The sequence below is a fragment of the Saccopteryx bilineata genome, chromosome X, assembly GCF_036850765.1.
Source record: "Saccopteryx bilineata isolate mSacBil1 chromosome X, mSacBil1_pri_phased_curated, whole genome shotgun sequence".
NCBI lineage: Eukaryota > Metazoa > Chordata > Mammalia > Chiroptera > Emballonuridae > Saccopteryx > Saccopteryx bilineata.
In genome coordinates, this window is record NC_089502.1 from 24,922,888 (window position 1) to 24,949,741 (window position 26,854).

Genomic DNA, 26,854 nt, shown 5'->3' on the forward strand with positions numbered 1-26,854 from the left:
AAATTTCTTTGATTTTGTTTAAGGAGGTTGCTGTTTTATAGCCACTGTTGTATCCCTACACTGAATTATAGCAATTCACTTTTTACTTGGAATCAGGTTTCTTTTTCTGACATCTACAATCTAACCCAAGATATTAGAATTCCTTCTTTTGTTCTTTCCCTTTCTTTTTTCTTTTCTTTTTTTTGTATTTTTCTGAAGTGAGAAGCAGGGAGGCAGAGAGACAGACTCCTGCACATGCCCAACCAGGATCCACCCAGCATGCCCACTAGGGAGCGATGCTTTGCCCATCTGGGGCATTGCTCCTTTGCAACCAGAGCCATTCTAGTGCCTGAGGCAGAGGCCATGGAGCCATCCTCAGCACCCGGGTCAACTTGCTCCAATGGAGCCTTAGCTGCAGGAGGGGAAGAGAGAGACAGAGAGAAAGGAGAGGGGGAAGGTTGGAGAAGCAGATGGGTGCTTCTTTTGTGAGCCCTGGCGAGGAATCAAGCCCAGAACTTCTACACACTAGGCCGACACTCTACTGCTGAGCCAACCAGCCAGGGCTCTTTGTTTTTCTTTTATTTTTAACTTTGACTGTTAGAGTGTGGGGGTAGATAGTCATGATTTCTCATATAGCTGGGTGCTGGGACTGTACTTTTTCAAGAGGATACCATTCAGATGGAACTAGAAAGTATTATACTAAGTGAAATAAATCAGCTGGAGAATGACAAATGCCATATGATTTTACTTATGTGTGGAATCTAATAAACAAAATAAACAAACAAAATTGAAATAGACTCAGTCACAGAGAACAGACTGATCTCTGATCTTTGCCAGGGGTGGGGGTGATGATGGGTTGGGGGACTATGTGAAAAATGTGAAAGAATTGAGAAGTACAAATTGATAGTTACAAAATAGTCACAGGGATATGCAGTACAGCAGAGGGAATATAGGAAATAATGTTATAATAACTATGTATGATGCCAGGTGGGTACTGAAATATTGGATGAAATACTTTGAAAGTATGTGATTGTCTGCTATGCTGTACATTGAAATTAATACAAAATTTATTGAATGTAAACTAATTGAGAAATAAAATTTAAATTAAAAAAGAGGATACCATTTATTATACATAGCACCTCTGTCAATGAATTTGTTACATTTGGGGGTTTCAGAGTCTATAAAACAAAGAAATTATTTTTTTGTTTTAGATTTTATTTTATTTTTAAATTATTATTTTTTCCTTTTTATTGAATTTTTTAGGGTGACACTGGTTAATAAAATTATACAGGTTTCAGTTGCACAATTCCACAATACATCATCTGTACACTGTATTGTATGTTTACCACCCCAATTCAAGTTTCCTTCTCTTGTACTCTATAACCTCTTTTCTAACTTCCTGCTGACTAAATTAACTTTCATATTTCATGTGTGTCTTAAAAATAATGTGCCCGAAAGCAAAGTTATTATATTCCCTCAAAATCTCTTCTTCATATATCTTTTCAATTAATGGTACCTTAGGCATACTGAGTCACTGGGTAAGGCCCAGGTACCTGTATTTGTGTGCATTCATCATGTGACTTTGAAGCACAAGTGGATTTGGTTGTTGTACTAGCTTCCTAGTTGGTGCTCAGTCTTTCACTTCCTTACCTCTCCAGTTTATTCTTCACATAATAAGTTTATCTTCCTAAAACACCAGTTAGTTCATAGTACTTCTTTCCTGAAATAATTGCAAAGATTTCCTACTTTCCAAAGACTTATTAACCACTGAAAGTCTTCTTTTAATTTTTTTTAATTTAGAAATTTAAATTAACATCATGCTGTTTTAACCCTTGGTTCCTTTGTATAGAAATGCCCCCTTCTTCATCACTTACAACTCTAGTTATCTCTTGAAATTTCATTCTTCCACAATCACTTCATTCAGTAAAATAATAATGAAAAATATTGATATCAAATTTGTTTCTGTAATCTCTTCCAGGTAGTAAAAGGGCTATTGTGTGCCCCCTTTTTGTGCCCCAGGTATTACATAGGCTCTTGCATATTATTAACTGCTTATGAGCTTTTATCCTCCTTTATTATTACATGCCTTCCCATGCCTTTTGTGTAATAAGTATAATATATGTGTATATATCACAACCTTATTGCTAAATGACTCCAAGATTCCAAATCCCCTGCCGTATTAAGTGAAATTTCTGTCGAGTCTACTTTTGCTATTTCATAGGGATTTTAATAACTAGAAGTGATGATCAGATACTCAGTGATTTTTGTGTACTTAGACTAGACTTTTAAATTCTAGTGCTCTTTACATTTCACCAAATTCTCTTTGGTTGCATTTTTTTTAGCTAAGTGCTATGGTGGTATCTTTTTCTTGGCTTGAGTTAGTAAACTGTGTGCAGAGGGAGAGATTAAAAGAGATGAGTGAAGACAAAGATTGAAGGTAATCCTACTGTTCACAGGTAGGGTGATTTGTATCTCTACTTTCTTACTTTCTATGTTTTAAGTGCACTTGACTATTTGCCTCTGTGCAATAGTGGTAACATGTGTTGGAAATATGGATATAATCTCCATAATTTATTTCTTTGAGAGGAAAACTACTCATTTGGATTTGTGAGTTCTGCTATATTTCATCAATTGTATTACTACTTAATCACTTCACATCTGTTTGTTTGATCCAGTGCACTATTGCTTACATCTGAATGCAGCTGTTTCAAACCAACTATGACCTTTGTGCCTAAGCTGTTCATACAAGACCATGTAAGCTACCTCTGATTAATTCTCCAAGCCTATCTTTTACACAGACACTGGTTAAACAACTGGCATCCAACACAGATTGTCCCTGATTTGAGCATAACCATATAACCCAGTCTTCCAAAGATTCAGATGACTTTCGTATTATCTTATCATATTTCCCTTCATTTATACCTACTGCAAATCAGTTTCTTTCTGGCAGTGTGGATAATTGAGAGTTGGAAATAAGGATATTCAAGGCTTACTTTTATAGTATTTATTTTAAAGATATTATGTGAATGAAGATTTCCTTTACAAACAAAATAGAAACAGACTCATAGATATGGGGTTGGGAGCTGGGTGAAAAACATAATACTATTTTAGGGCACGTTTTAGAGAAGAAAATAGACAAGCTATGTTGAATGACTTTCAATGAGTTGATGATAGATTATGGGTGAGAAATGGGAAAGGTGGTTTGCCTATAGGGAATAAAAAGCTGTAGAATGAGGGTTGGAAGGCTGCCAAGGACAAGTATCTATCTCACAATTTGGTTGAAGGCTAGCTCTGCCTTTGGGGCAATTTGAATTGTTTATTTGGGTGGTTCTTTGATAAAGAAATGTATGATAATTGTGGTGACTCAAGTTATCAAGTTGCTCATGAGAGACACAAATATTTTTCTAGAAGCAGGTCCATCCTCCTGGGAAGATGTAATAGGTAGGGTTGAAGATTGCACCATATAAATTAGTACTTGATTACAGGTTGCTTGTCTTGTTCACTCACTGGTTTATTCTCCAATCCAATCAACAAATATAAAGTGCTATCTATTGGTATAGCAGTGAGCCATATCAAACTTGGTTCCTGAACTCATGGCACTTTAGCCCAGTGAGAGTTATTTGTATAAATTTACAAATAATTACAAATTGACATAGGTACTATTTGTGGGGAAAATAGCCACTGGTCTCTCTCTCTTTCTTTTTATTACAGCCATGTTAAGATATAATTTAAATACCATACGAGCCATCTATTACTGTATTTCCCCATTTATAAGAAACACCCTTTTTCAAAAAAAATTTGGGGTCTAAAAACTGGCGCATCTTATACAGTGGTTGTAGCATTTCAAATGCCATAGATGGAACTGAGGATGAGGCAATATATGAAGACAGTGATTCATCATCAGACACAGATGAGGACAAACTAATGGATGCTTTGACAGAGATGAGGAGTTATATGAATTTTATGATGAAGAAAACTTGAGTTCAATAACTTTATGTAATACATTTTTTTTCAATCTTTTTGGGCCCCAAAATTAAGGTGCATCTTATACATGAGGAAATATGGTATTCCCTATGCACTGCATGAACTTTCCCTGACTCTTCATGTAACTGGATCTTTCTCACCATTCAGATAGTTTCTAAGTTCCCTTTTCTGAAAGACTTCTCTGGCCGTGCTATACAGAGTATTGACTCCCTGACACTCTATTTTCTCTTCATTCCACAGTCACAGTATGTGCTATATCACCATGTTAATTATCATAACCTGTGCAAGTTTGTTCTGTCCAATACGATTATAAGGTTCTTAAGGACATCTTCTGTCTTGCAGTAGAGTGGAACAGATATTGGAAATACAGCATTAAAAATGGAAAAACAAAGGGAGGGAAAGAATAGGAAACTGAACAAGAAGATCTGGACATGGAAGGGACCAGAAAGGAGCAATTGTTATTGGCAAGCAAAACAGCATGACACAATCTTATTCAAACTTGTATTCTCTGTAAACTAAGTGGGCGTTTCTCTGTTTCAAGTATGACCTAAGATTTGATATTCTGCAGAGTTCACTTCTTCAAGCTTAAGTTATTTCTGGATGCCTCTTTTGGGTTCTATTTTATGAAAAAAAAAGTTTTTTGTTTTAATAAACATTTGGAAAAATTAGATGTAATCTAGTACCCCTCCCCCATCATTATTTCCTGGCAAATGAATAATATGAATGAGGCTGATGGGGAGGGAAAGAGAAAAGAAAGCAAGAGAAAGAGGAGGAATAAGAGATAAGGGAAAGGAGGTGTGTGTGAAAGAGAAAAAGAAGGACTGTGGCAGGGGAGACAAGAGTAATGGAGGTGTAATTGGTGCCTGTTAAGATACATTTAATGTTGGCCCTTTGGACAAGTTTCAAATCCAGATTCAGCTGCCCTTGTTTTTAAAGCTTTTTTCTCTTGGATTACTTCACTCTCATAAATTGATATTTCATTCATATACACTTATGCCTTTCCAAATGTTCTTATGTAACCTTTGTGGAGCTGGCTTTCTGCCTCACTGAGATGCTTGAGTGGGTAAAATGGGAAGAGCAAGGTGCTCTATCAGGCATCTGACCAACTTGAAATGTAAACCTAGCTTGGCAATAGATAAGCTATGAGATTTGGGGTAAATCATGTACCTTTTCAGGGTCCATTTCCTGATCTCTAAAGACCTTGGGGAGGTGGTTATATAAGAAGTATCTCCTCATATGAGTTCTGTGACAACTAAATGAGAAGTCTAAAGAAAACATATAGCACAACAAGAGAAGTCTGAGATACTTCCTTCTTCTTTTATTCACTAGAACAATGGCCTGCTTGATTGAGTGCTCCTGTGGCCCTCTACCACTGGCAGGGTCAACAACTGTCCCCAACTCTGGGATCAGTCTTAATCTAGGTAAGGAAACTCTCAGGTCTTCTAAGGTAGAGGTTAACTGGTGTAACACTAAATGAGTCTTATTTTGAGGGCTAATTACCAAAATATCTGTGGTGGGCCCATTTCAACCCAATTCAAACTTATTTTGTGTCAGCTTCTAGACTACAGATTTTCATCCTGTGTGCCATAGAATTTATAAAACATACAATACCTTACTATTTAGTCAGGGGCACTGACCTCTTTTCCCTTAGACCAGTGGTTCTCAACCTTTCTAATGCCGTGACCCCACAATACAGTTCCTCATATTGTGGTGACCCCAAACCAAAAAATAATTTTGGTTGCTACTTCATAACTGTAATTTTGCTACAGTTATGATTCGGAATGTAAATACCTGATATGCATTATGTATTTTCCGATGGCTTTAGGCGACCCCGCTGGGGTCGTGACCCACAGGTTGAGAACCGCTGCCTTAGACTGTCTAATAAAACTATGACAGCAGCTAACACAATAGCCATTCAGTGTGATTGAATTAAAATTATACCTGTTTTTGGTCAGATAAGCCAAAAATATATATTTTTTGATGTGCTGCAGAATTTAGTAATTAGTTGATGTGTACCATGATATGAAAATGTTGAAAAATCTCTGTCTTATGATTTTATTTATTTATTTATTTTTGAGAGAGAGAGAGAGAGAGAGAGAGAGATGCAGAGACAGAGACAGACACAGAGAGACAGACATGAGAAGCATCAAGTTGTACTTGCGGACTTTTAGTTGTTCATTGATTGCTTCTCATACATGCCTTGACTGGGGGGCTCCAGCCAAGCCAGTGACCCCCTTGCTCAAGCCAGTTACCTTGGGTTTCAACCCAGCAACTTTTGGGCTCTCGCCAGTGATTATGGAGTCATGTCTATGATCCCATGATCCCATGCTCAAGCTGGTAACACCATACTCAAGCTTGTAAGCCTATGCTCAAGGCGGCTACCTCAGGGTTTTGAACCTGGGTCTTCAGCATCCCAGGTCAACACTCTCTCCACTATACCACCACTGGGTCAGCCTGTCTTATAACTTTATACCCTCAAGGATAAAAGGGTTTTACTCCATCTTTTATGACCTTCATGTCCACCCAACTGCTATGCCTACACTGCCACTCTGGCCTTCCCTGGTCCAAACTGACTCTTCATGAGGAGGAAATATAGAGCTGGAAGTTACCTTGGAAGTGTTTTCAAAATTTTAGTCATTAATATACCACTTTTACAGCCCCTCATAGGTTGATCATCTGAACAATTATTAACTAATACATTTTTTTTACATTGACCAAGTTTTTAAACCTAGATACCTACTTTAGCCTTATTCTTAGGAATGATATCTGTAAAATCACAGAATTGATGGGATAGTTATCTTTTTCTAATACACAGTTAATCTAAATTCAAAATAAATCAGTTTAACAAGTTTTGCTATGTACTACCTAAAAACTGTCTCATGTACAAACAGCACATTTTGGGAACTAGAGATCTGATCTAATTTTCTATTGAAAAGATGAAGAAACAGCTTCAGAGAGTTTTGGTTTGTCACAAGGCTAGTTAAATGAATCCCTGGGATTTAAACCTATCTTTTAGATTGTAGTCTAGTGCCTTTTTCATTATCCCTAGGGTTGGTATAGAGTTCTGCATTCCATTATTGACATATATGAAATAATTAAATCACAATAACATGCATCGCAATGCAGTGTAAAAGATCCTGATCTAAGACCTTACCAAAAAGAAAGAGGTTGCTTGACTGACAAATTGTACAAATGTTGGTTATCTCTAGTGTTTGAGTAGAGAAACATTACTACCTTAGAAAAAGTCCTGGAAAATAAAATAAAATTAATGATGGAACCACCCATAAGAAGAAATGACATCACCAACTGAAACAGAATTTGTAAGAGACTTACTTACTCTATAGAGTTGTCCACTTCTGGACTAAGCAGATTAACATCTCTGGCCCATGTTGCTGATGGAATCTTTTGTTTCTTCCAGGGATTTCAACAATTTAAAACTTTCTGCAGCTTGTTGTCCAATGTGAAATGTACACCCCGACATGTGAATCCCTTTGTTGAAGCATTCATGGGCTATTCAAGTCTTCTCACTTTAGGCTTGCTACCAGGGAAAGTCCATGTAAAGGCATATGAAAGTCTTTGCCAGATGTATGGAGCTCAGTGGCAAAGGGGATGCTTGGGGCTCTGGTGCAGGTGATACCAGAAAACTTAGGAGTTGAGTTAGATGTTTTTGACTTTGCATTTGTGGAAAAAGGCAATGGTTCTGTGCTGTTGTTACAAGATTTGAATTCATTCCCCTGTATATATATCCATAGTTTTCATCCACTTGGCTCATCTTGAAAGGCCAGATGGTTCATCTTGAAAAGAAACATCTTCTTAGCTCCACTTCTTCTTATTTGACTATCTAAATTGCTTCTAAATAGTTTTGGTTTGTTGTGTGTGTCTGTGTATCTGTGTCTTTGGTAGAGAGGTTTGGTGTATTTTGAATTTGCTTAAAAAATTTGGAAACTATGGAAGGGATAAACTGTTTCATCAGGGATTAGCAAAATCCCTATTGCCCATATGCAATGTGATATGCAGTACAGGATTTACAAGGCTGTATTCAAATGAACAGAAGGTCACTAGAGGAAGAGAAGGGGTGGCAACTCAAAGCATGAGTTCATGTTTTTATTACCCAGACTGACATGCATTTATTACCCAGACTGTACATTACATTATTTCCCAAGGAACAGAATTTGCTTGTTCTTGTTATAGCCATCCTCCTGAGGTTTCATAATTCTGAGTCTGTGTTAGGCATTTGGTTTACCATTCTTTTTCCCAACCTTGTCCTAGTGATTCTCTCTTGCAGTACTATCACTCCACAGGCTTACATTTCTGTCACATCTGGGTCTCAAAATCGACACCAGAGCTTACCTGAAGGATGTATCAGTAGAATTAGAGAAGCCTAGTTAGAATTCTAGAATGGCAAATGTCTTTGTAGATCATCTTGTCATCTTAGACCAACTGAGGCAGCCATTGAAGTTCATGGCTCAGATCTCCCATTAAGACAGAACTTGCCTTTAGGAGTTGAGTTAGATGACAGTTTCCAGCATCAGGTACCTTCAGACTCTGCCTCAGCTTTTCAGTGGGAGGTGTGTGCTTTCTGAGCAGCTGCCAGCCAATGGCTGAGCCTAGTCAGGGAACAATAGCTTGCCATTTGGGGGCAGAATGAAGTTTTTCTAGATTCAGAGTTTACTGTGGAGCTCGCAGCTTTGCTGGTCAAGACTCTCTCAGAGCTTTGCTAGTTTGAGGCTCTTCTTAACAAATATCCTTCCTTTTCTCCTCCTTTGTTGATGCCAGACCTGTATTGTAGTATAAAGCTCTCCCTGTCTACTTGTATCCCTCTTTCTTTTATTTTTCACAGGTATTACTCTCAATAAATGTCCTGTACTTTTAATTATATCTTAGCATCTCTTTCTAAAGGACCCAACCAATACATCAGTAACTCCCCACTCCCATCTGAGTTCTACAGTAAGGAACCTGAGTTCTACAGAGGTAAAGTGGCTTACTCAAGGTACCACAGCTAGCTAGTAGCAAACTCAGTATAATAACTCAAACTTTCTGACCCCCAGTTCAATGCTTTCCCAAATCTCAGTGGTCCAAGTATCACCACAAGCATGTACAGTATACAAGAAAACTCCAGATTTTATGTGTTTATCCCCATGCCAGTATTTATGTGACATGTTTAACACATTGAAAATGATTTCACTTGTTATTAAATCTTTACTTAAGCCCTGTATAAAGTAAACAATATCCATAAAATTTGGATTTTGATGTGCTAGTTTTATATTTTCTAATACATATTAAATAAATACAATACCATTATAATAAAAAAGTGTGTGTGTACTACCTAAAGTCATATCATTTACTGTCAGTGATATGTTAACCCTAGGACTTAGAAAGCAGAGGAGAAGTAAAAGGTAGAGGGAGGGATGAAGGAAGAAAGGAAAAAGAAAGGAAAAATACTTAATAGTGAGGAAGAAATGGTAATAATCCATCGCCTACTGCTTCCGGTGCCTTGCTGTGACCTCCCTATTTCCTGCCAGGCCCTGGTTTAATCTCCACTTAGTCAACAAACATCCTTTACTTGTTGGTTGCCTAAAAAAACTGAATGTATTCAGATGTAAATTAAGAATCAAGATTTTCCTACTGAGGCAATTTATTTATCACCAAAATGAACTGAAATGGTTCACTATGAGCAATTTATTAGAGAAGGTGCACACTATATTTCAAAGCAGTACCTCTAATCTTCATCTAATAAAGTGCTTGAGTGTATACACTTCCTAAGAAAAAAGATTTAAGTAATGTTTTATTTTTCATTTAAAAATATTCATTATTAAAACAAACAAAAAAAGATTTTTCTTTGATTTAAGAACATAATTACAATAATCTTTCACCTTTGTTGCCACTCTTTTGGTTTTAATGATTATGACTCTATTATGCTAATGAAACAAAATTGGGGTTAGAACATATGTTATGTAATAATTTAATAGATTCCTAGTATCATAGTGATAATTTAATATCCCTTTTTTGTCCTGCAGAGATGGTATTATTATTCAGAACCTCTGCCAAACAGATATTACTGATTTAGAAGCCATTTTGTTCATTCCTAAACCAAGTGTCCTCTTAGAGAACAGAGCTATAAACTAACCCAAATGAAATAGTAGCTTCAAGAATGTCACAAATTTTAAAGGCATGGGGCGTTTGAAGGCAAACATCCAAGTTGTTCTTTATCGTAAGTAGAAAGGTGACTATACACTTAGGGCCCATGTTTAAACCTATTTATGGCACCTTGTTGGAAAAGATTTGGTAGTGGTCTACCTTGGAAAAGACAAATCCTGTACTGATGTGCATTTACATTGGATTTAATTGGGGAAATAATTCACTTCCTGTATCCGTCCCTTGTTTTTCATTTCAAACCTGGGTAAAATGCTTTATATTTCAAATCCAATTTGAGTCTAAGAATAATCACAGAAAAGTCACATCAAATTATTGACTTTTAAATGAGGAGAGAATATAAGCTTCACACCTAAAACAGAGAAAGCATATTTGAAAACAAGGCTATTACATTCAGGTTTTGGTATTTACTGACTCATTTCCCCAAACATCTAGAGAACAAATTAGGTACTTTATGTATTTCTTTTTTTGGACAATTACAAATGACACAAACTAAATAGAGTATATTGCCCTGGGAAACGTAAACTCTGCTTGTTCTTACCAGGTTAGCAAGCATGTAGTGATAACCTCTTGAATGTTTACCCAGGATCACAACCTGTAGAAAGAATAAGAAATATTGTTTATTCAAGAAGCACATTTTCAATTTCACAATAAATGGGATGGCTGGAACAAAATACTTTTAAATGATCAACAAAATATTAGGTCTCTATACAGTAAAATCACAGTTAATTGAACCAGATTCACTTTCAGGCAGAGAATACAGGAAGAATTGCAAATATCAGAGTTAAAAATGTTAAAAAAAAAAAAAGGTGGGGAAGCTCTTTAAATTTCCAGGCCAGGAGCATCATTGTCACTTAAAATAGATAGCAAAAGCAATGAAACTGATGATCCCTTATCATGAACTAGATTTCTGTACTTAGCTGTTGAGATGGCAAATGAACTGAAATCTGCATACAAATTAGAAAATAGAATTTACAGTACATTTTTTTTGTTATCTTGAATGCTTGGGGAATAAAACAGTCAAAGAATGGGGTTAATAGGATTTTCAGGTTAACCAAGGTTGCTTCTGCTTATTCAAAACTTTTCCAAAATGCTTGCCTTCTTTTTCCCTGTTTTAATACCAAAACTTGTGACCATCTGTACATCTTCTGGTGATGAATGTGATGCCTTAGGGCAGTAAGGAAGAGTATTTTCCCCTAGAGATCATTTAGCAATGCCTAGAGACATTTTTGGCTGTCATGTATGGGAGGGATGACTGGCATCTAGTGGGTAGAGGCAAGAAATCCTTCTGAATGTCCTGCAATGCACAGGACAGCTCCACACAACAAAGAATGATCCAGTGAAAAACATCAGTATGGTTGAGGCTGAGAAACCCTGCCTTAGGGTCATCATCACTATTGTAATTTTCATGAGTAACACTGTATTAATAATATCCTTACAAAATACCATGTGCATTTTTATTTTCCCAAGATATGTAATTGAGTATTTTCCAACCAAATTATTGTTTGGCATTTAGAAGTTTTGAATAAATACCTGACATAAGCTTATTTCAAGATAGCTGAGTAGAGCAAAAATTCTGTTTAATTGAGGATTTTATAAAATGTCATTTTATTGCCTGATGAGGCAATGGCACAGTCGATAGATCTGGGATACTGAAGACTCAAGTTTCAAACCCTGAGGTCTCTGGCTTGACTTTGGGCTCACCCGCTTAAGTGCAGTGTCACTGGCTTGAGCATGGAATCATAGACATAACCTCATGGTCATTGGCTTGAGTTCAAAGGTTGCTGGCTTGAGCCCAAGGTTACTGGCTTAGGCAAGCGGTAACTGGTTCAGCTGGACCCCCCCAGTCAAGGCACATATGAGAAAGCAATCAATGAACAACTAAAGTGCTGCAACAACAAGATGATGCTTCTCATCTCTCTCCCATCCTGTCTGTCCCCCCAACCTCACTTAGAAAATCATTTTATTGAGTACTATGTGCAAAATACTATGCTGAATATAGGGAGTAGAAATGAAGAGGTAGGTAACATAGAGGTTAAAGACACAACCAGAGACAGAACCAGGTTTTGTACAGGCCTGATGCTAATCCACTTCAGGAGCCCTCTTTAAAAAAAATTATACAAAATTACAAATACAGGTATTGATCGACTTACGATCTATGCAACTTATGACCATTTGACTTTACGACTACAATCATTAGCCACGACTGCTCCCTGTCTGGCAGTGCAAGCGTTGCCCAGCTGGGCATACGACAGTGTGGACCAGCTTCCAGCAGCACTACCATCTCCATGTGCACCATTTCAACTTTTATCCCAGACTCGGTACAGCAATTTGTGTTTTGTGTCTTCAATATTTTTTCATCAAACCCCTCCCAAGATGTCTACCAAGAGGAAATTGTCTTTGTCTTTGACTTAAAGATTTTTATAACATCATTTCACAGTACTGTACATAGAGCCTACCCAACTTACGACCAAATCGTGTTACGACTGGTCTTTCAGAACCAACAGTGGTCGTAAGTTGAGCACTAGCTGTACAATATTTTCAATATGGCCTTGGAAAGAACCCATGCAATAAGAACTCATTAAGCTTAAGCTTCATGATGAGTTCAATTCTGGACACAGCTTTCAAAGGGTTTATAAACAACTTGTGAAGAATATAAAATTGTACACATACCAAACCAAAAGTGTATACAAAAGGCCATTGTAATAATAAACAACTGTCCTTAATTGAGTACCTAATATATATCAGGCACTGTGCTAGGTGCTTTATGTGTATTTAATTCCTAAAACAGTTGAACAGATTAAGTATCATTAGTTTCATTTTACAGATGAGGAATTTCAGCTAAAAAGAGTTTAAGCGATTTGCCCAAGGCCATATGACCAGGAAGTTATAAAGCTAAAATTAAAACCTGAGTCTGTCTGCCTCTGGAACCCATATTCCTGACAGTACATCACATGATTTCTTAATATGGGCTAAATGTCAAATACCAATAACTGCTCTAGGTTCTAGGAGAAGATGAAGAAAAGGTGTCTGAGACCTGCTGGGATAAATAGTGAAAGTTTTTCTCAGAAGAGATAAGATTTAAGCTGACCTAGCAGTGAAATCATATATTCAAATATCATGTTTATCATGTTGGCGTTAGAAGACCTTAAGTCATTTCAAGGAGAGAGAGAGAGAACACATGCACAATTGAAAGCACTGTTTTAGATTAATTTAAAATATGAGCTACATTTCTGACTGATTATTTATGGAGGAAATGAAAGGTTAATGAATGTCTTGAGGAGGTGATTTTTCATGCTACCGTGACACAAAACGAGCTGTTAGGTATCTGCTGGGACGTATTCTTTAGTGTCTGATTGTGAGAAACATCCTTACTGGTGACATTTGTTAACTTTGATGGCAAGTTGGGACCATACATTTGTTGAATTTTTAATTCACTGACAACCCTCAACATAATAAAATCAGAGGGTTTTGAGTTCTGCCAGAAAAATGAGCAAGATTCCTAAAGACATCTGGCAGAACCTAGAGAGAAATAAAGAAGCAAGCCCAAAGGAAATGAAGTAAGTCTCTCACCAGTGGCAAGACTTAGTGTCTGTTTGAACATTGGAAAGTGAGAGAAAGTCATGGAAAACATTAGTGTTGTGAGAGGAATCCCAAATAAGAACCCAGTAGCCCAACCTTGTTATATACTTACTCTATGACTGTGGGTAAATCATTCAACTTTCTTTATTCTCCTTTTTCTTATCTGTAGTCTGGGACAATTTTGGCCCTTCCTGTCTCATCAGTGTTGTCAAGATCAAACTGAATAACATCCAGAAAAGTGTTTGGGATGTACATTGTGTGATTATGTGATATTAAATAACTCTGGGAGGGGTCATTCACTAAGACTTATTTTTAAGTTCAGAAAAACTTGAAGCTATTAAAATATCATTCTAGTCCATGCCCAGTTTGTTGAGAACAAGCTCACTTATTTGAAAGTAGCTCTCTTACAACATCACCCTTTCAAAACTTAGCTTAAACTGGAAGAGATGAGAAAGTCATCTTAAGATAGAAACATTTAGGTGTCACAGATCTGCTGACCTGAAGGCCACAATTATTTCTTCATCCTCACTTTTAGTGCCTTGTCAACTCTCAGTTAACATACAGTTCTTACCAATGTTGGTTTTTCAGTTTATGGTAAATGAAAAGCTGGAAATCGGAGGGTTGTTCATGGAGGGAGGAGGTGATATTAGAAAGAGGTATGTTCTCAGCAGAGGAAGTGACAGACTGACTTAAAGAAGAAGAAAGGGATAAAAAAGCAGAAAATATTGTACTATTGCACAGTATAATCAGGAATGTTTATTGTGAATGCCTGAGTCAACAGGGCATGGCTTATTGAGTTCAGTTAATTTCTGCTGGAAAAACCCAGGCATATGTATCATACATTTTAGGGAAGTTTTCCATAAAAATGTTCCAAGTCTCAATGTGTAAGAGTGTGTCTCTCTATGTCCCCTCCTCTCACTTAAAAAAAAAATTATCCTCACAAATAGAGCCTGAAAGAAAAAAAAAAAGCCATGATCTTCATTCCTTGGAACTTAAACAAGAGTTGTATTTGCAGGGGGAAAAAAGATCTTACATAGTAATATATTGAGTTGTGCATACAGGAGAGCATTAAATTATTTCTTAAATAAATCAGTGAATCATAGTCTACCCATTTGGGGAAGGCTTCTCTTCATTTACTCCCTTATCCAATTATCTGTAATATTGGGGGCTGGGTATCACTAAAGAGTTAAAAATAACTCAGAAACTTTGTTTTTTTATGTAAGGGCTTCTTTCTTTTCAATTTAATGCTTAATCTAGACATTTTTATAATTTTAGAAATTTGAAGTTAAATTGCTCCACAAGACTATGTGAGAGAGGCCACAGACATTTTGGGAGCATCTGTTTTTCTATGCTCACATTAAAAAAAATATATATATATATAATATATAATATATATAATATATATATGTATATATGTGTGTGTGTATGTGTGTGGAAAAGTGTCTGTATTTTCCCCCCCTTCAATCCACTTGGTATGCAGATGAGCTTATTTGCAGACCAAAGAATTTCCAGGTTTGAATTTTTTATTTTTTATATCGGTGCCAAAAAGGTGTCTATGTATAGAGATTGATCTTGCTTTGAGTACAGAACATGCCTTGTTGATCACCTTATCTGTTTCTCTTTGATTTGGAGGCCTGCGAATGTTTGGGGTGCTAGGGAGAGAAAAGGGAGAGGTTTCTGGTTTTCATTCACTAGATTTACCTATTGTAAAGGTATTTTCTCCTTAATAAAAAACTATTAGACCACATTTCTTGTGTTCAAAGAGAAGACGTTTTAAGTCCATCCCTTTCCTATTTTCTCAGTAAATAAAAGATACTGTTGTCCTATGGCAATTTATCTAATTTCAGCTGTGTTAGGAGTTAAATAGTGGTATGCTACAGAAATCAGCCTTAGAATATGTCATACTTCCCGGAAGAAATCTCCCATGAGATATGACAAAAGGTGTTCATTTTTTTGAATGAAAATCTGAAATATTTTTTTGAATGAAAATCTGCTTTGGTCTTAGTAAACATGTATCAGAAGTCAATTCCATTAGAATTATTTTCTAATAATCTCATTTTGCACACATATGCTTTCCTATAACTGAATTGCAGTGCTTTATATTGCAGCCATCTAACTTGAATAAGTGTGCTGGATTAGTGAGGCAGAGAAGAGCCAATCACCTGTACCAAAGTCAACCCAATGGGAGTGGGGATGGGGGTAGTTGGGATAGAGAAAGAATGGCTGAAGCAATTCACAGAGAAGGAAAACAAGAGTGTAATTGAGAAATTTCATCATTGCTTATGCTGTTTACAGGGGAAGCTTATGTAGGGAGAAGGCAATTAAATAAGGCATCAAATAAAATGCTAGGATGTGAAGATTAGAGGACAAGAAGTTCACCTAAGAACATGTCTTTGGGAAATTTCACTTTCCAGACTTTAATATTGCATTCACTATGATTGAATGGAATATGTGGAAGATTCAATGCTAAACAGCAGGAGAGACAAAGAGAACATATAAATAAGAGGTAATAAATGACCACAAGTAAGTTAGAAGTATAATAGATTATTCTTGTTCCTAATGATAAGGGACCATTTCAATGCACATTGACCTTGATGGGAACACCTCTGTATTAACCCTAAAATAGCATTTCTCAAATGCAATCCATTCACAAACTTCCTTAATGATTTATGTCCTAGCCACATACCACAATACTATTGTTTACTTAATATTTATCTTCACAGATACTTCTTTACTTAAATTAAGCCACATCCAAAGCAATAATATTCATGAAACCACATATGGGAAAATGAATACAACTATATAAAATGAAATATATTCATCCAGATGCCACTGAAAATCCTCTGGTCTACCACCAGGGGTGGTGGAAAATATTGCCTTAAAGCAGTTATGTCTTTAAGGAAGAGAATATAGATCATGTCTTCCTGTTCTGATCAAACAAGGTTAATTTGCCTTATGGTTCAGATCTTAAGAGCATCTCCATCTACTTTCAAAGGTTCATGAGTTTTGTAAGGGAGCAAATAACGCCTGGGACTGGCACAATGACAAACCTGGAAATACATAAAAGCATTTTCTAAGGCAAATTACAAGTGTTGCCCCACCAAGGAAGCCCAGTAGCTTTGACCAGCTCAAGTTTTGGTCGTGGGGTCAATAATAAGTACTTAAAACACCTGGACCTTTCCACTAGCTAACTTCCTATAAATTATGCATTTCTAAACACTGTGTCTGTTTTTAGAGTACCTCATCTAGAAGACCTTTCACAGTACCCTATGTATATCTGGAAATATTCTAGACATTTTTCCAGGGAGGCGAGGTAGGGGTGATTTTAACTAGTACTCAACCTGCAATAACATAGCAGAGACTTTTGTAGTCTCTTTATATTTTGTATTGGATATCTCCCCAGATTTGTGATAATTTATTTTAAACAATGTATTTTAAATAAATGTTCTTCATGCATTCTTTTATGAAATTTACTGTCAACTACTTTATGTTCATACTTACAGCAACTTTTGTTTGAATATTGACAACTTTATTTTAAATATCAAATTGTATCTTTTTTTTTCTTTGTAGATTTCTGACTAAGACCTACTGGAAGGACGATATGGGTGGTGAATAGAAGGCTTGGGAGTGCTAGTGCACTCATTACTTGGATTAAAAAAAAAGGAGAATGGCAATATTGGCATACAACTGAGTAGTCACTCAGTATGTGTTGGTTCCTGCCACAACCAGTTGTGGATAGGTGGGATAATGCAGAATATCCTTCAATGACCCGGGAATTACACCTTCCCATCTTTAGGTATTTATTGCAATCAACAACTCTAGCATCACACCTAAAATTACAATTTATAGTGTTTAAACTTGTAAGAGTCTAAAACTCTTCATAGATGTGATATGAATAACCTTTAAATCTTGGAACAAATATACATTTATTAAAGGTGATATATTAGAAAGAGCCATGAACCTTGAAATCAAATGATTCTGGATTTAAATCCTACCATTTATTCATTAGCTCCATTGCTGTGTGCAAAATTGAACTATGAATAGTTGGAGAGAGTATTAGAGACCCAGGTTCAACCCAGAATGATGAAGCCCTCCAACTTGGGAGAGCAGAAGAAGAAACATGGCATGGGAATGGGGAGAATAAGAGTTTTTCTTAGAATCCTCTGTGAATGCATTTTTTGTTTGTTTGTACAGTGCTTCTGCCATTTGACATCCTAATCTGTTTGTTGAAGGGTGTCAGTGAATAATTTTATATTTTCTAATAAAAGTAAATGTCTCTCAGGAATACACTGTTTTTCGGGACTTTGATTTTCAGGATAGTTGCTTACTTGGCAAATTTCTGGGAGCCATGTCATGTAAGTGTATCTCAATTTGAAAATGGATGGCAAATGATAGAGGCTTAGTTCATGGTAGGCAAAACACAGAATTCCCCTAATTCACAAATGTTTGGTTTGGTTTTTCACTCTTGATGTTTAAATTTGGCATTATCTTCCCCATTCTGATAGTTCATTCACCTTTGTGATTGCACTGACGTAATAAAAGTTCAAGCATTCTAGACAGAATTACAGACTCCAAGCCAAAACTAGGGGGCTCCTGAAAGCTGATGTTAAATGTTCAGGGATATTATGAGTCAGTTACTAATTCACTGGTAGCTTGAAATTAGCCATGGTAGGAAAATTTGTAGTACAGAAAAGAGCTAACACTATAAACCAGGGCTGCGCCATCCCCCCCTTTACCTTGAAAACCATTTACCAGCATATCACTGTACTCAGAAGGAATGTGGATTGAAATCCCTAGTGGATGGGTGACTACTATAATTGACATGTAGTGAAATAGGGTGGTCAAGACTGCAGACTACACTGTCTGGGTTAGAGTCTCTACTTTTCCCTTTAATAGCTGTGCGACTTTGGATAATTAACTTAGACTCATTTTATGATGAGGATACTGAAACAGATAATTTATCATTAGTACCTACTTCATTGAATTGCAGTAAGGGATGAATGAAATAATGTATCTATAGTTCTTAACTCAGTGTCTGATGCTTATGCTATATTAGTGATGTTTTCCTTTCTCATTCTTATTGGAGTGTCCTCTCCCTCCCTCCTTCCCTGTGAAAATCAAATCTATCCTTCAAGTCCAAGCTTGTACATAGTCTTCTCCATAAGGTTTTTTCTGATTTCTTGTCTGTCACTCAAAATATAGAGAAGTAGTTTCCTGCTGCTATGGGGTGAGGAATATGGAGAAGCATCAGAGCTTGGTGCAGAGGAGTAATGAGACCAGTGATTAGGATAGCACTAGGTTGAAGTACAGGAAAGGAGCTGAAGTTTGCACTTGGAGTTCAGGCATTTGAATTGAGGGTGAAAAAAGTACAAGAATCTACGGGTAAACCAATAACAAAGTAAACCACACTGGCACCTTCCACTGCCCCTCCTCTCTTGTGCCCAGCATTGATCAAAACTGTGAATTCAAAGCACACAGAAACCATCACTGGGAAGAAGACGTGTTTGAGGAGGTGGGAGTGGGAGAAGATTTCACCCAAAGACAAAGGAACACAGGCCATGACTTTAATGATCACGTGTAGTCTTCACTGTGTTTCTATCACAGGAGAGAATGGGGATTGGAGGCAGACAATGAGAGAGGTGAGAGTAGAAATTTGGCTAAGTCAGTAAGATGGTTCAATTCTCTACATTATAGACTATTGCCCAGTAGTCTTGGGCCCTCTACTCTGACAGAAATAATAAGCCTTGGTCTTATCCATGCTTTATTTTAGGAGTAAGGAGGCATAAACTAATCCAGACTTCCTTAAGAACTTGTATCCACAGAGGCTTTGGGGTAGACAGGACACTAAGGAACATAATCCATATTCCTTGAAGGTCCAGGCTACAGGAATGTATTAGAGTAGTGTTTCTCAAACTGAATGATGTATGGATTATATGCAGAAGCTATGAAAATACAGGCACTGGGGGACCTCTCCAGAAAGTATACTTCAGAAAGTTGGACTAGGGCAAGGAATCTTGTATTTTAATCCTCAGATAATTCAGATGCACAGTGAAATTTTTTTTTTTGCATTCCTCTGAAGCTGGAAACGGGGAGAGACAGTCAGACAGACTCCTGCATGAGCCCGACCGGGTTCCACCCGGCACGCCCACCAGGGGCAACACTCTGCCCACCAGGGGGCGATGCTCTGCCCCTCAGGGGCGTCGCTCTGCCTCTACCAGAGCCACTCTAGTGCCTGGGGCAGAGGCCAAGGAGCCATCCCCAGAGCCCGGGCCATCTTTGCTTCAATGGAGCCTCGGCTGCGGGAGGGGAAGAGAGAGACAGAGAGGAAGGGGTGGTGGAGAAGCAAATGGGCCCCTCTTCTATGTGCCCTGGCCGGGAATCGAACCCAGGTCCCCCGCACACCTGGCCAACACTCTACCGCTGAGTCAACCGGCCAGGGCCAGATGCACAGTGAAATTTAAGAACTATCGAAGTGACGTCACGGAAATGGAGCCGTGAGCAGCGCGTCCAACAGATCTCCCCTAAATCACAACAAATTTATCAACTAAAAACAGAAAAATTTATCCTCGGAGAATTCCGGAGTTCCACACAAACTGAAAGCGAAAGGACTGTTATCACTTGAATCTGAGAGACGAGGGTGTGGAGGAAGCTACCGCAGCGATGTTCATTCAAGCCGCGAGGGAGTGCACCTGTGGTGAGTCAGCCCACACTCGGGAGCCAAGAGCAGCCGCGGGCGCGCACCCGGTATGGTTGCAGAGCGAGCACCGCCCACACTCCGGAGCGTGAGCAGCCACTGGCGTGCCCGGTCCGGTTGCAGAGCGAGCACCGCCCACACTCGGGAGCCACGAGCAGCCGCGGGCGAGCACCCAGTACGGTTGCAGAGTGAGCACCGCTAACGTTCCCAGCGGCCGGCGCACTGCGAGTGAGAGTCGCCAGCCACCGGTGCCCTGAGCACCCCATTCGCGCACATGCCCTGGGCATTCCACATGCCCAGAGCGCCCTACTGGCCCGCACACCTAGGGTGCCCCATTATCCTGCGCCTGGTGGGATTCAGCCGCCAGCGGCAGGGCGAGCGGGAGAGGCACCAGGGTGGTCTTCTACTTGGGAGATTCTCTCCGTGGGCGGGGCACCTCACCCAGCCATTCAAGCTAACAATCAAGCATTGGGGGAGGGGTGCGCGCAGGCAGCCTAAAATACCTTCGGGAGCACAGCTGCGACCCAATCACTGAAATTAGCTGAACCCATGAAATCTGTGCACCCTCGGTTCTAATTGATAAGATCTCTCTCAGTTCAGCGACCCAAGACAAGAGGCGTGATATTTTTTAGTGCCTCTCGCTAAAGGGGCGGGGGCAACTTCTGATTGATAGAGCCTCCATATTCAGGGATAAACGCTAACAAGAGGGACTTGGCAGATAATAAGATCTATACTACACTAGTCGCAAGCAGAGACTAGTGCCTCTTCTTCCCAGCCAAAACAGGCTACAAAGTGTGGAAAGCCTGGGTTGAGAGGTCCAACTGAATGCTAGGCACTGAACAGTCATCTTGACAACAATTGACTCCCACCCCCGCCTGATTACACTGGAGGCCCTGACTACCAGAGCCTTTCCCAAAGCCTTGCACTGAGTGGGGATAGAGTGGGGATTTCCCAGCTCTTTGAGCCTCTTACTCCCCAGGCAGAAGCAGTTGCAGCCTTATAGCTGGATCACCAGGTTGCTAATTCAGGAAGGGGGGACTAGGAGAGAGAATCCAGGAAAGCAAACTCTCTCATCGTTGGACCCTGCAAATGCCAACAAGCCTTGACTACCAGCAAGACTAAAGCCAATTATATGACATTGCCATAGAATCCCATCAACTGCAAATCCCTACCTAAGAGTGACACAGGGGCAGAGCCTGGGGTACAGAGTCACTGACCAGGAAGAGGGAGAGAAAAGAAAAAGGAAGAAGTTAACCTCTCAAAATCAAGAAAAATCCACAGACTTTACAACTTGTTCCACTAATTTTTTTGTTCTTGTTGTTTGTTTCTTCTATCTTATTGCCTTTATTTCCTCCACCTCGGTCCTTCTATTCTCTGCCCATCTTATGCTTCCCTTTTCTTGAACTACACTACCCATAACTGTTACATTTTATTTCTCTTCTTCATCCTCACCCTCCTTTAAGGTTATACTCCAAAACACTTAACTCTCACTCTCTCCTCTTTTGTTTGTTTTTTTTTTGATTTGCTTTATTTTGTTTTTTTCTCTTCCTTTTTTATTTCTTCCTTCATTTTTCTCTTTTTCTTCTTTTTTCCTTTCTATTCGTTTTTTCTTTTCTCGTTTTACTTTCCTCCCATTTAATCCTCAATCACGAACAAATTAGTTAATTTGGGACTCAAGGCTTTTTTTGGCTTTATTTTTCTTTTTTGCTTTTGTTTTTGTTTTTTTCTTGATTGTTTATTTTTGTGGCATTTTGGGTCCTCCCAACCCAAGGTCTCCATTGTATTTAATCTTCGCTCCACTAATACAACAGATTTTTACTTATTATTTTTATTTTTTTCTTCTTTATTATTTTTTTTGGTCCTTTTTTCTGGTTCCCTCTTATCCCTCTCATTATATCTCTTAGTTGACCATCATTTACAAGCAAATCATCTTATGCTTGTCTAAAATTTTCTTCCTTTTTTTTTTTTTTTTTTGCATTTACTAGGTCCCTACTCCCTTTTTTTGCCCCTTGAACTCTTCACCCCAAATCAGGCCCTCCATTATAGGCATGATATTTTCCTGAGGAGGGGAGAGGAGGGAAAGAGAAGAAAGAAAAAAGGGGGAAATAATAAATTATTACTGTTTTTTTTTGTGGGGTGTTTTACCTTTTTTTTTTTACTTTTTACTCTTTATTAATTCTAATTAGTGCTATCAACAAGACCACCCTCAGATGCCAATAAGAAAGAGGAAATCGAATATTATGGATACAAAAGAAAGAGAGGTAACACAAATAGATGTGGAAAAATCTATGGAGAAAAGACTTAACATATTGGAAGCCTTGGAGCTAAATGACAGAGAATTTAAAATAGAAATCTTAAAAATACTCAGAGATATACAAGAAAACACAGAAAGGCAATATAGGGAGATCAGAAAACAACTCAATGAACACAAAGAATATATTACCAAGGAAATTGAAACTATTAAAACAAATCAAACAGAAATGAAAAACTCAATTCACGAGCTGAAAAACGAGGAAACAAGCTTAGCTAACAGAACAGCCCAGATTGAGGATAGGATTAGTGAAATAGAAGACAAACAACTTGAGGCACAACAGAGAGAAGAAGAAAGAGACTCAAAAATAATAAAAAACGAGAAAGCCCTACAGGAATTGTCTGACTCCATCAGAAAGAATAACATAAGAATAATAGGTATATCAGAGGGAGAAGAGAAAGAAAATGGAATGGAGAATATACTCAAACAAATAATAGACGAGAACTTCCCAAGCCTGTGGAAAGAATTAAAGCCTCAAATTCAAGAAGCAAACAGAACACCGAGTTTTCTTAACCCCAACAAACCCACTCCAAGGCACATCATAATAAAGATGACACAAACCAATGACAAAGAAAAAATTCTCAAGGCAGCCAGGGAAAAGAAGAGTACAACATATAAAGGAAGGCCTATTAGATTATAATCAGACTTCTCAGCAGAAACTCTACAAGCTAGAAGAGAGTGGACCCCAATATTTAAAGCCCTGAAAGAGAGGAACTTTCAGCCAAGAATACTATACCCATCAAAGCTATCCTTCAAGTATGAAGGAGATATAAAAACATTCACAAATACAGAAAAGATGAGAGAATTTATCAACAGAAAGCCCCCACTCCAGGAAATACTAAAGGGGGTTTTCCAACCAGATTCAAAGAACAAAAGAAAACAACACCACAAGTAACAGCTCCACCAAGAACACAATAAAACCAAACTTAAACTGTGACAACAAAGGAAAAAAAGGGGGGAGAGGATGGAGATTAACAGTAGCAAAGGACGATGAAGTGCAGAAATACTTATAAGATAGGGTACTACAATAAATATGGTAGGTACCCTTTTCATTACTTAATGCTAACCACCCTTGAAAAAACGACCACAAAAACACTTGACTTAAAAAAGGTAGCAACAGAAGAAAGAAGTATGGAACACAAACAAACAAAAACAAATGATAGAAAAACAAAAGAGAAGAATCAAACTAGATACAAAACTAACAGAAAGCAATTTATAAAATGGCAGTAGGGAACCCACAAGTGTCAATAATTACACTAAATGTAAATGGACTAAACTTACCAATAAAAAGACACAGAGTAGCAGAATGGATTAAAAAAGAAAATCCAACTATATGCTGCCTACAAGAAACACATCTAAGCAACAAGGATAAAAACAAATTCAAAGTGAAAGGCTGGAAAACAATACTCCCAGCAAACAACACCCAAAAAAAAGCAGGCGTAGCAATACTCATATCTAATAATGCTGACTACAAGACAGAAAAAGAACTCAGAGACAAAAATGGTCATTTCATAATGATTAAGGGGAAGTTGAATCAAGAAGACATAACAATCCTTAATATATATGCACCAAACCAAGGAGCACCAAAATATATAAGACAGCTACTTATTGACCTTAAAACAAAAACTAACAAAAATACAATCATACTTGGAGACCTCAATACACCGCTGACGGCTCTAGATCGGTCATCCAAACAGAGAATCAATAAAGATATAGTGGCCTTAAACGAAATACTAGAACACCTGGATATGATAGACATCTACAGGACACTTCATCCCAAAGCGACAGAGTATACATTTTTCTCTAGTGTACATGGAACATTCTCAAGAATTGACCATATGTTGGGCCACAAAGACAATATCAGCAAATTTAGAAAAATTGAAATTGTACCAAGCATATTTTCTGATCATAAAGCCTTGAAACTAGAATTCAACTTCAAAAAAGAGGGGGAAAAATCCACAAAAATGTGGAAACTAAACAACATACTTCTAGAAAATGAATGGGTCAAAGAAGAAATAAGCGCAGAGATCAAAAGATATATACAGACAAATGAAAATGAAAATACGACATATCAGAATCTCTGGGATGCAGCAAAAGCAGTCATAAGCGGGAACTTCATATCACTTCAGGCATATATGAACAAACAAGAGAGAGCCGAAGTAAACCACTTAACTTCACACCTTAAGGAACTAGAAAAAGAAGAACAAAGACAACCCAAAACCAGCCGAAGAAAGGAGATAATAAAAATTAGAGCAGAAATAAATGAAATAGAGAACAGAAAAACTATAGAAAAAATCAATAAAACAAGGAGCTGGTTCCTTGAAAAGATCAACAAAATTGACAAACCCTTGGCAAGACTCACCAAGGAAAAAAGGCACAGGACTCAAATAAATAAAATCCAAAATGAAAGAGGAGAGATCACCACAGACATCATAGATATACAAAGAATTATTGTTGAATACTATGAAAAATTATATGCCACCAAATACAACAATCTAGAAGAAATGGATATATTCCTAGAACAATACAACCTTCCTAGACTGAGTCATGAAGATGCAGAAAGCCTAAACAGACCAATCAGCAGGGAGGAAATAGAAAAAACTATTAAAAACCTCCCCAAAAATAAAAGTCCAGGCCCAGACGGTTATACTAGTGAATTCTATCAAACATTTAAAGAAGACTTGGTTCCTATTCTACTCAAAGTCTTCCAAAAAATTGAAGAAGAAGCAATACTTCCAAACACATTTTATGAGGCCAACATAACCCTCATACCAAAACCTGGCAAGGATGGCACAAAAAAAGAAAACTACAGACCAATATCTCTAATGAATACAGATGCTAAAATACTAAACAAAATACTGGCAAACCGAATACAACAACATATTAAAAAAATAATACATCATGATCAAGTGGGATTCATCCCAGAATCTCAAGGATGGTTCAACATACGCAAAACGGTTAACGTAATACACCATATCAACAAAACAAAGAACAAAAACCACATGATCTTATCAATAGATGCAGAAAAGGCTTTTGATAAAATACAACACAATTTTATGTTTAAGAGTCTCAACAAAATGGGTATAGAAGGAAAATATCTCAACATGATAAAGTCCATATATGATAAACCATCAGCCAACATCCTATTAAACGGCATAAAACTGAGGACTTTCTACCTTAAATCAGAAACAAGACAGGGTTGTCCACTCTCTCCACTCTTATTTAACGTGGTGCTAGAAGTTCTGGCCAGAGCAATCAGACAAGACAAAGAAATAAAAGGCATCCATATCGGAAAAGAAGAAGTAAAGGTATCACTTTTTGCTGATGATATGTTCCTATACATCGAAAACCCGAAGGACTCCACAAAAAGATTATTAGAAATAATAAACCAATACAGTAAGGTCGCAGGATACAAAATTAACATACAAAAGTCCATAGCCTTTCTATATGCCAACAATGAAATATTAGAAAACGAACTCAAAAAAATAATCCCCTTCACGATTGCAACACAAAAAATAAAATACCTAGGAATAAACATAACAAAGAATGTAAAGGACCTATATAATGAAAATTACAAAGCATTGTTAAGGGAAATCGAAAAAGATACAATGAGATGGAAAAATATTCCTTGTTCTTGGATAGGAAGAATAAATATAATCAAAATGGCCATATTACCCAAAGCAATATACAAATTTAATGCAATTCCCATCAAAATCCCTATGAGATTTTTTAAAGAAATGGAACAAAAAATCATCAGATTTATATGGAACTATAAAAAACCCCGAATAGCCAAAACAATCCTAAGGAAAAAGAATGAAGCTGGGGGCATTACAATACCTGACTTTAAACTATATTATAGGGCCACGATAATCAAAACAGCATGGTATTAGCAGAAAAATAGACACTCAGACCAATGGAACAGAATAGAAAGCCCAGAAATAAAACCACATATATATGGTCAAATAATCTTTGATAAAGGGGCCAACAACATACAATGGAGAAAAGAAAGCCTCTTCAACAAATGGTGTTGGAAAACTGGAAAGCCACATGCAAAAGAATGAAACTCGACTATAGCCTGTCCCCGTGTACTAAAATTAATTCAAAATGGATCAAAGACCTAAATATAAGATCTGAAACAATAAAGTACATAG

The 26,854-nt window shown here is 37.6% G+C and overlaps 1 protein-coding gene across 5 annotated transcripts in view; it reads right to left on the reverse strand.

Annotated features, from left to right (window-relative positions):
• GRIA3 (glutamate ionotropic receptor AMPA type subunit 3) overlaps positions 1–26,854 on the reverse strand; it is a 443,444-nt gene that overhangs the window by 154,139 nt on the left and 262,451 nt on the right. For all 5 annotated transcript variants that reach the window (XM_066249169.1, XM_066249168.1, XM_066249166.1 and 2 more), the window contains one exon: positions 10,658–10,711. In XM_066249169.1, the coding sequence (XP_066105266.1) occupies positions 10,658–10,711 (54 nt within the window). The remainder of the gene's footprint in view (positions 1–10,657; positions 10,712–26,854) is intronic.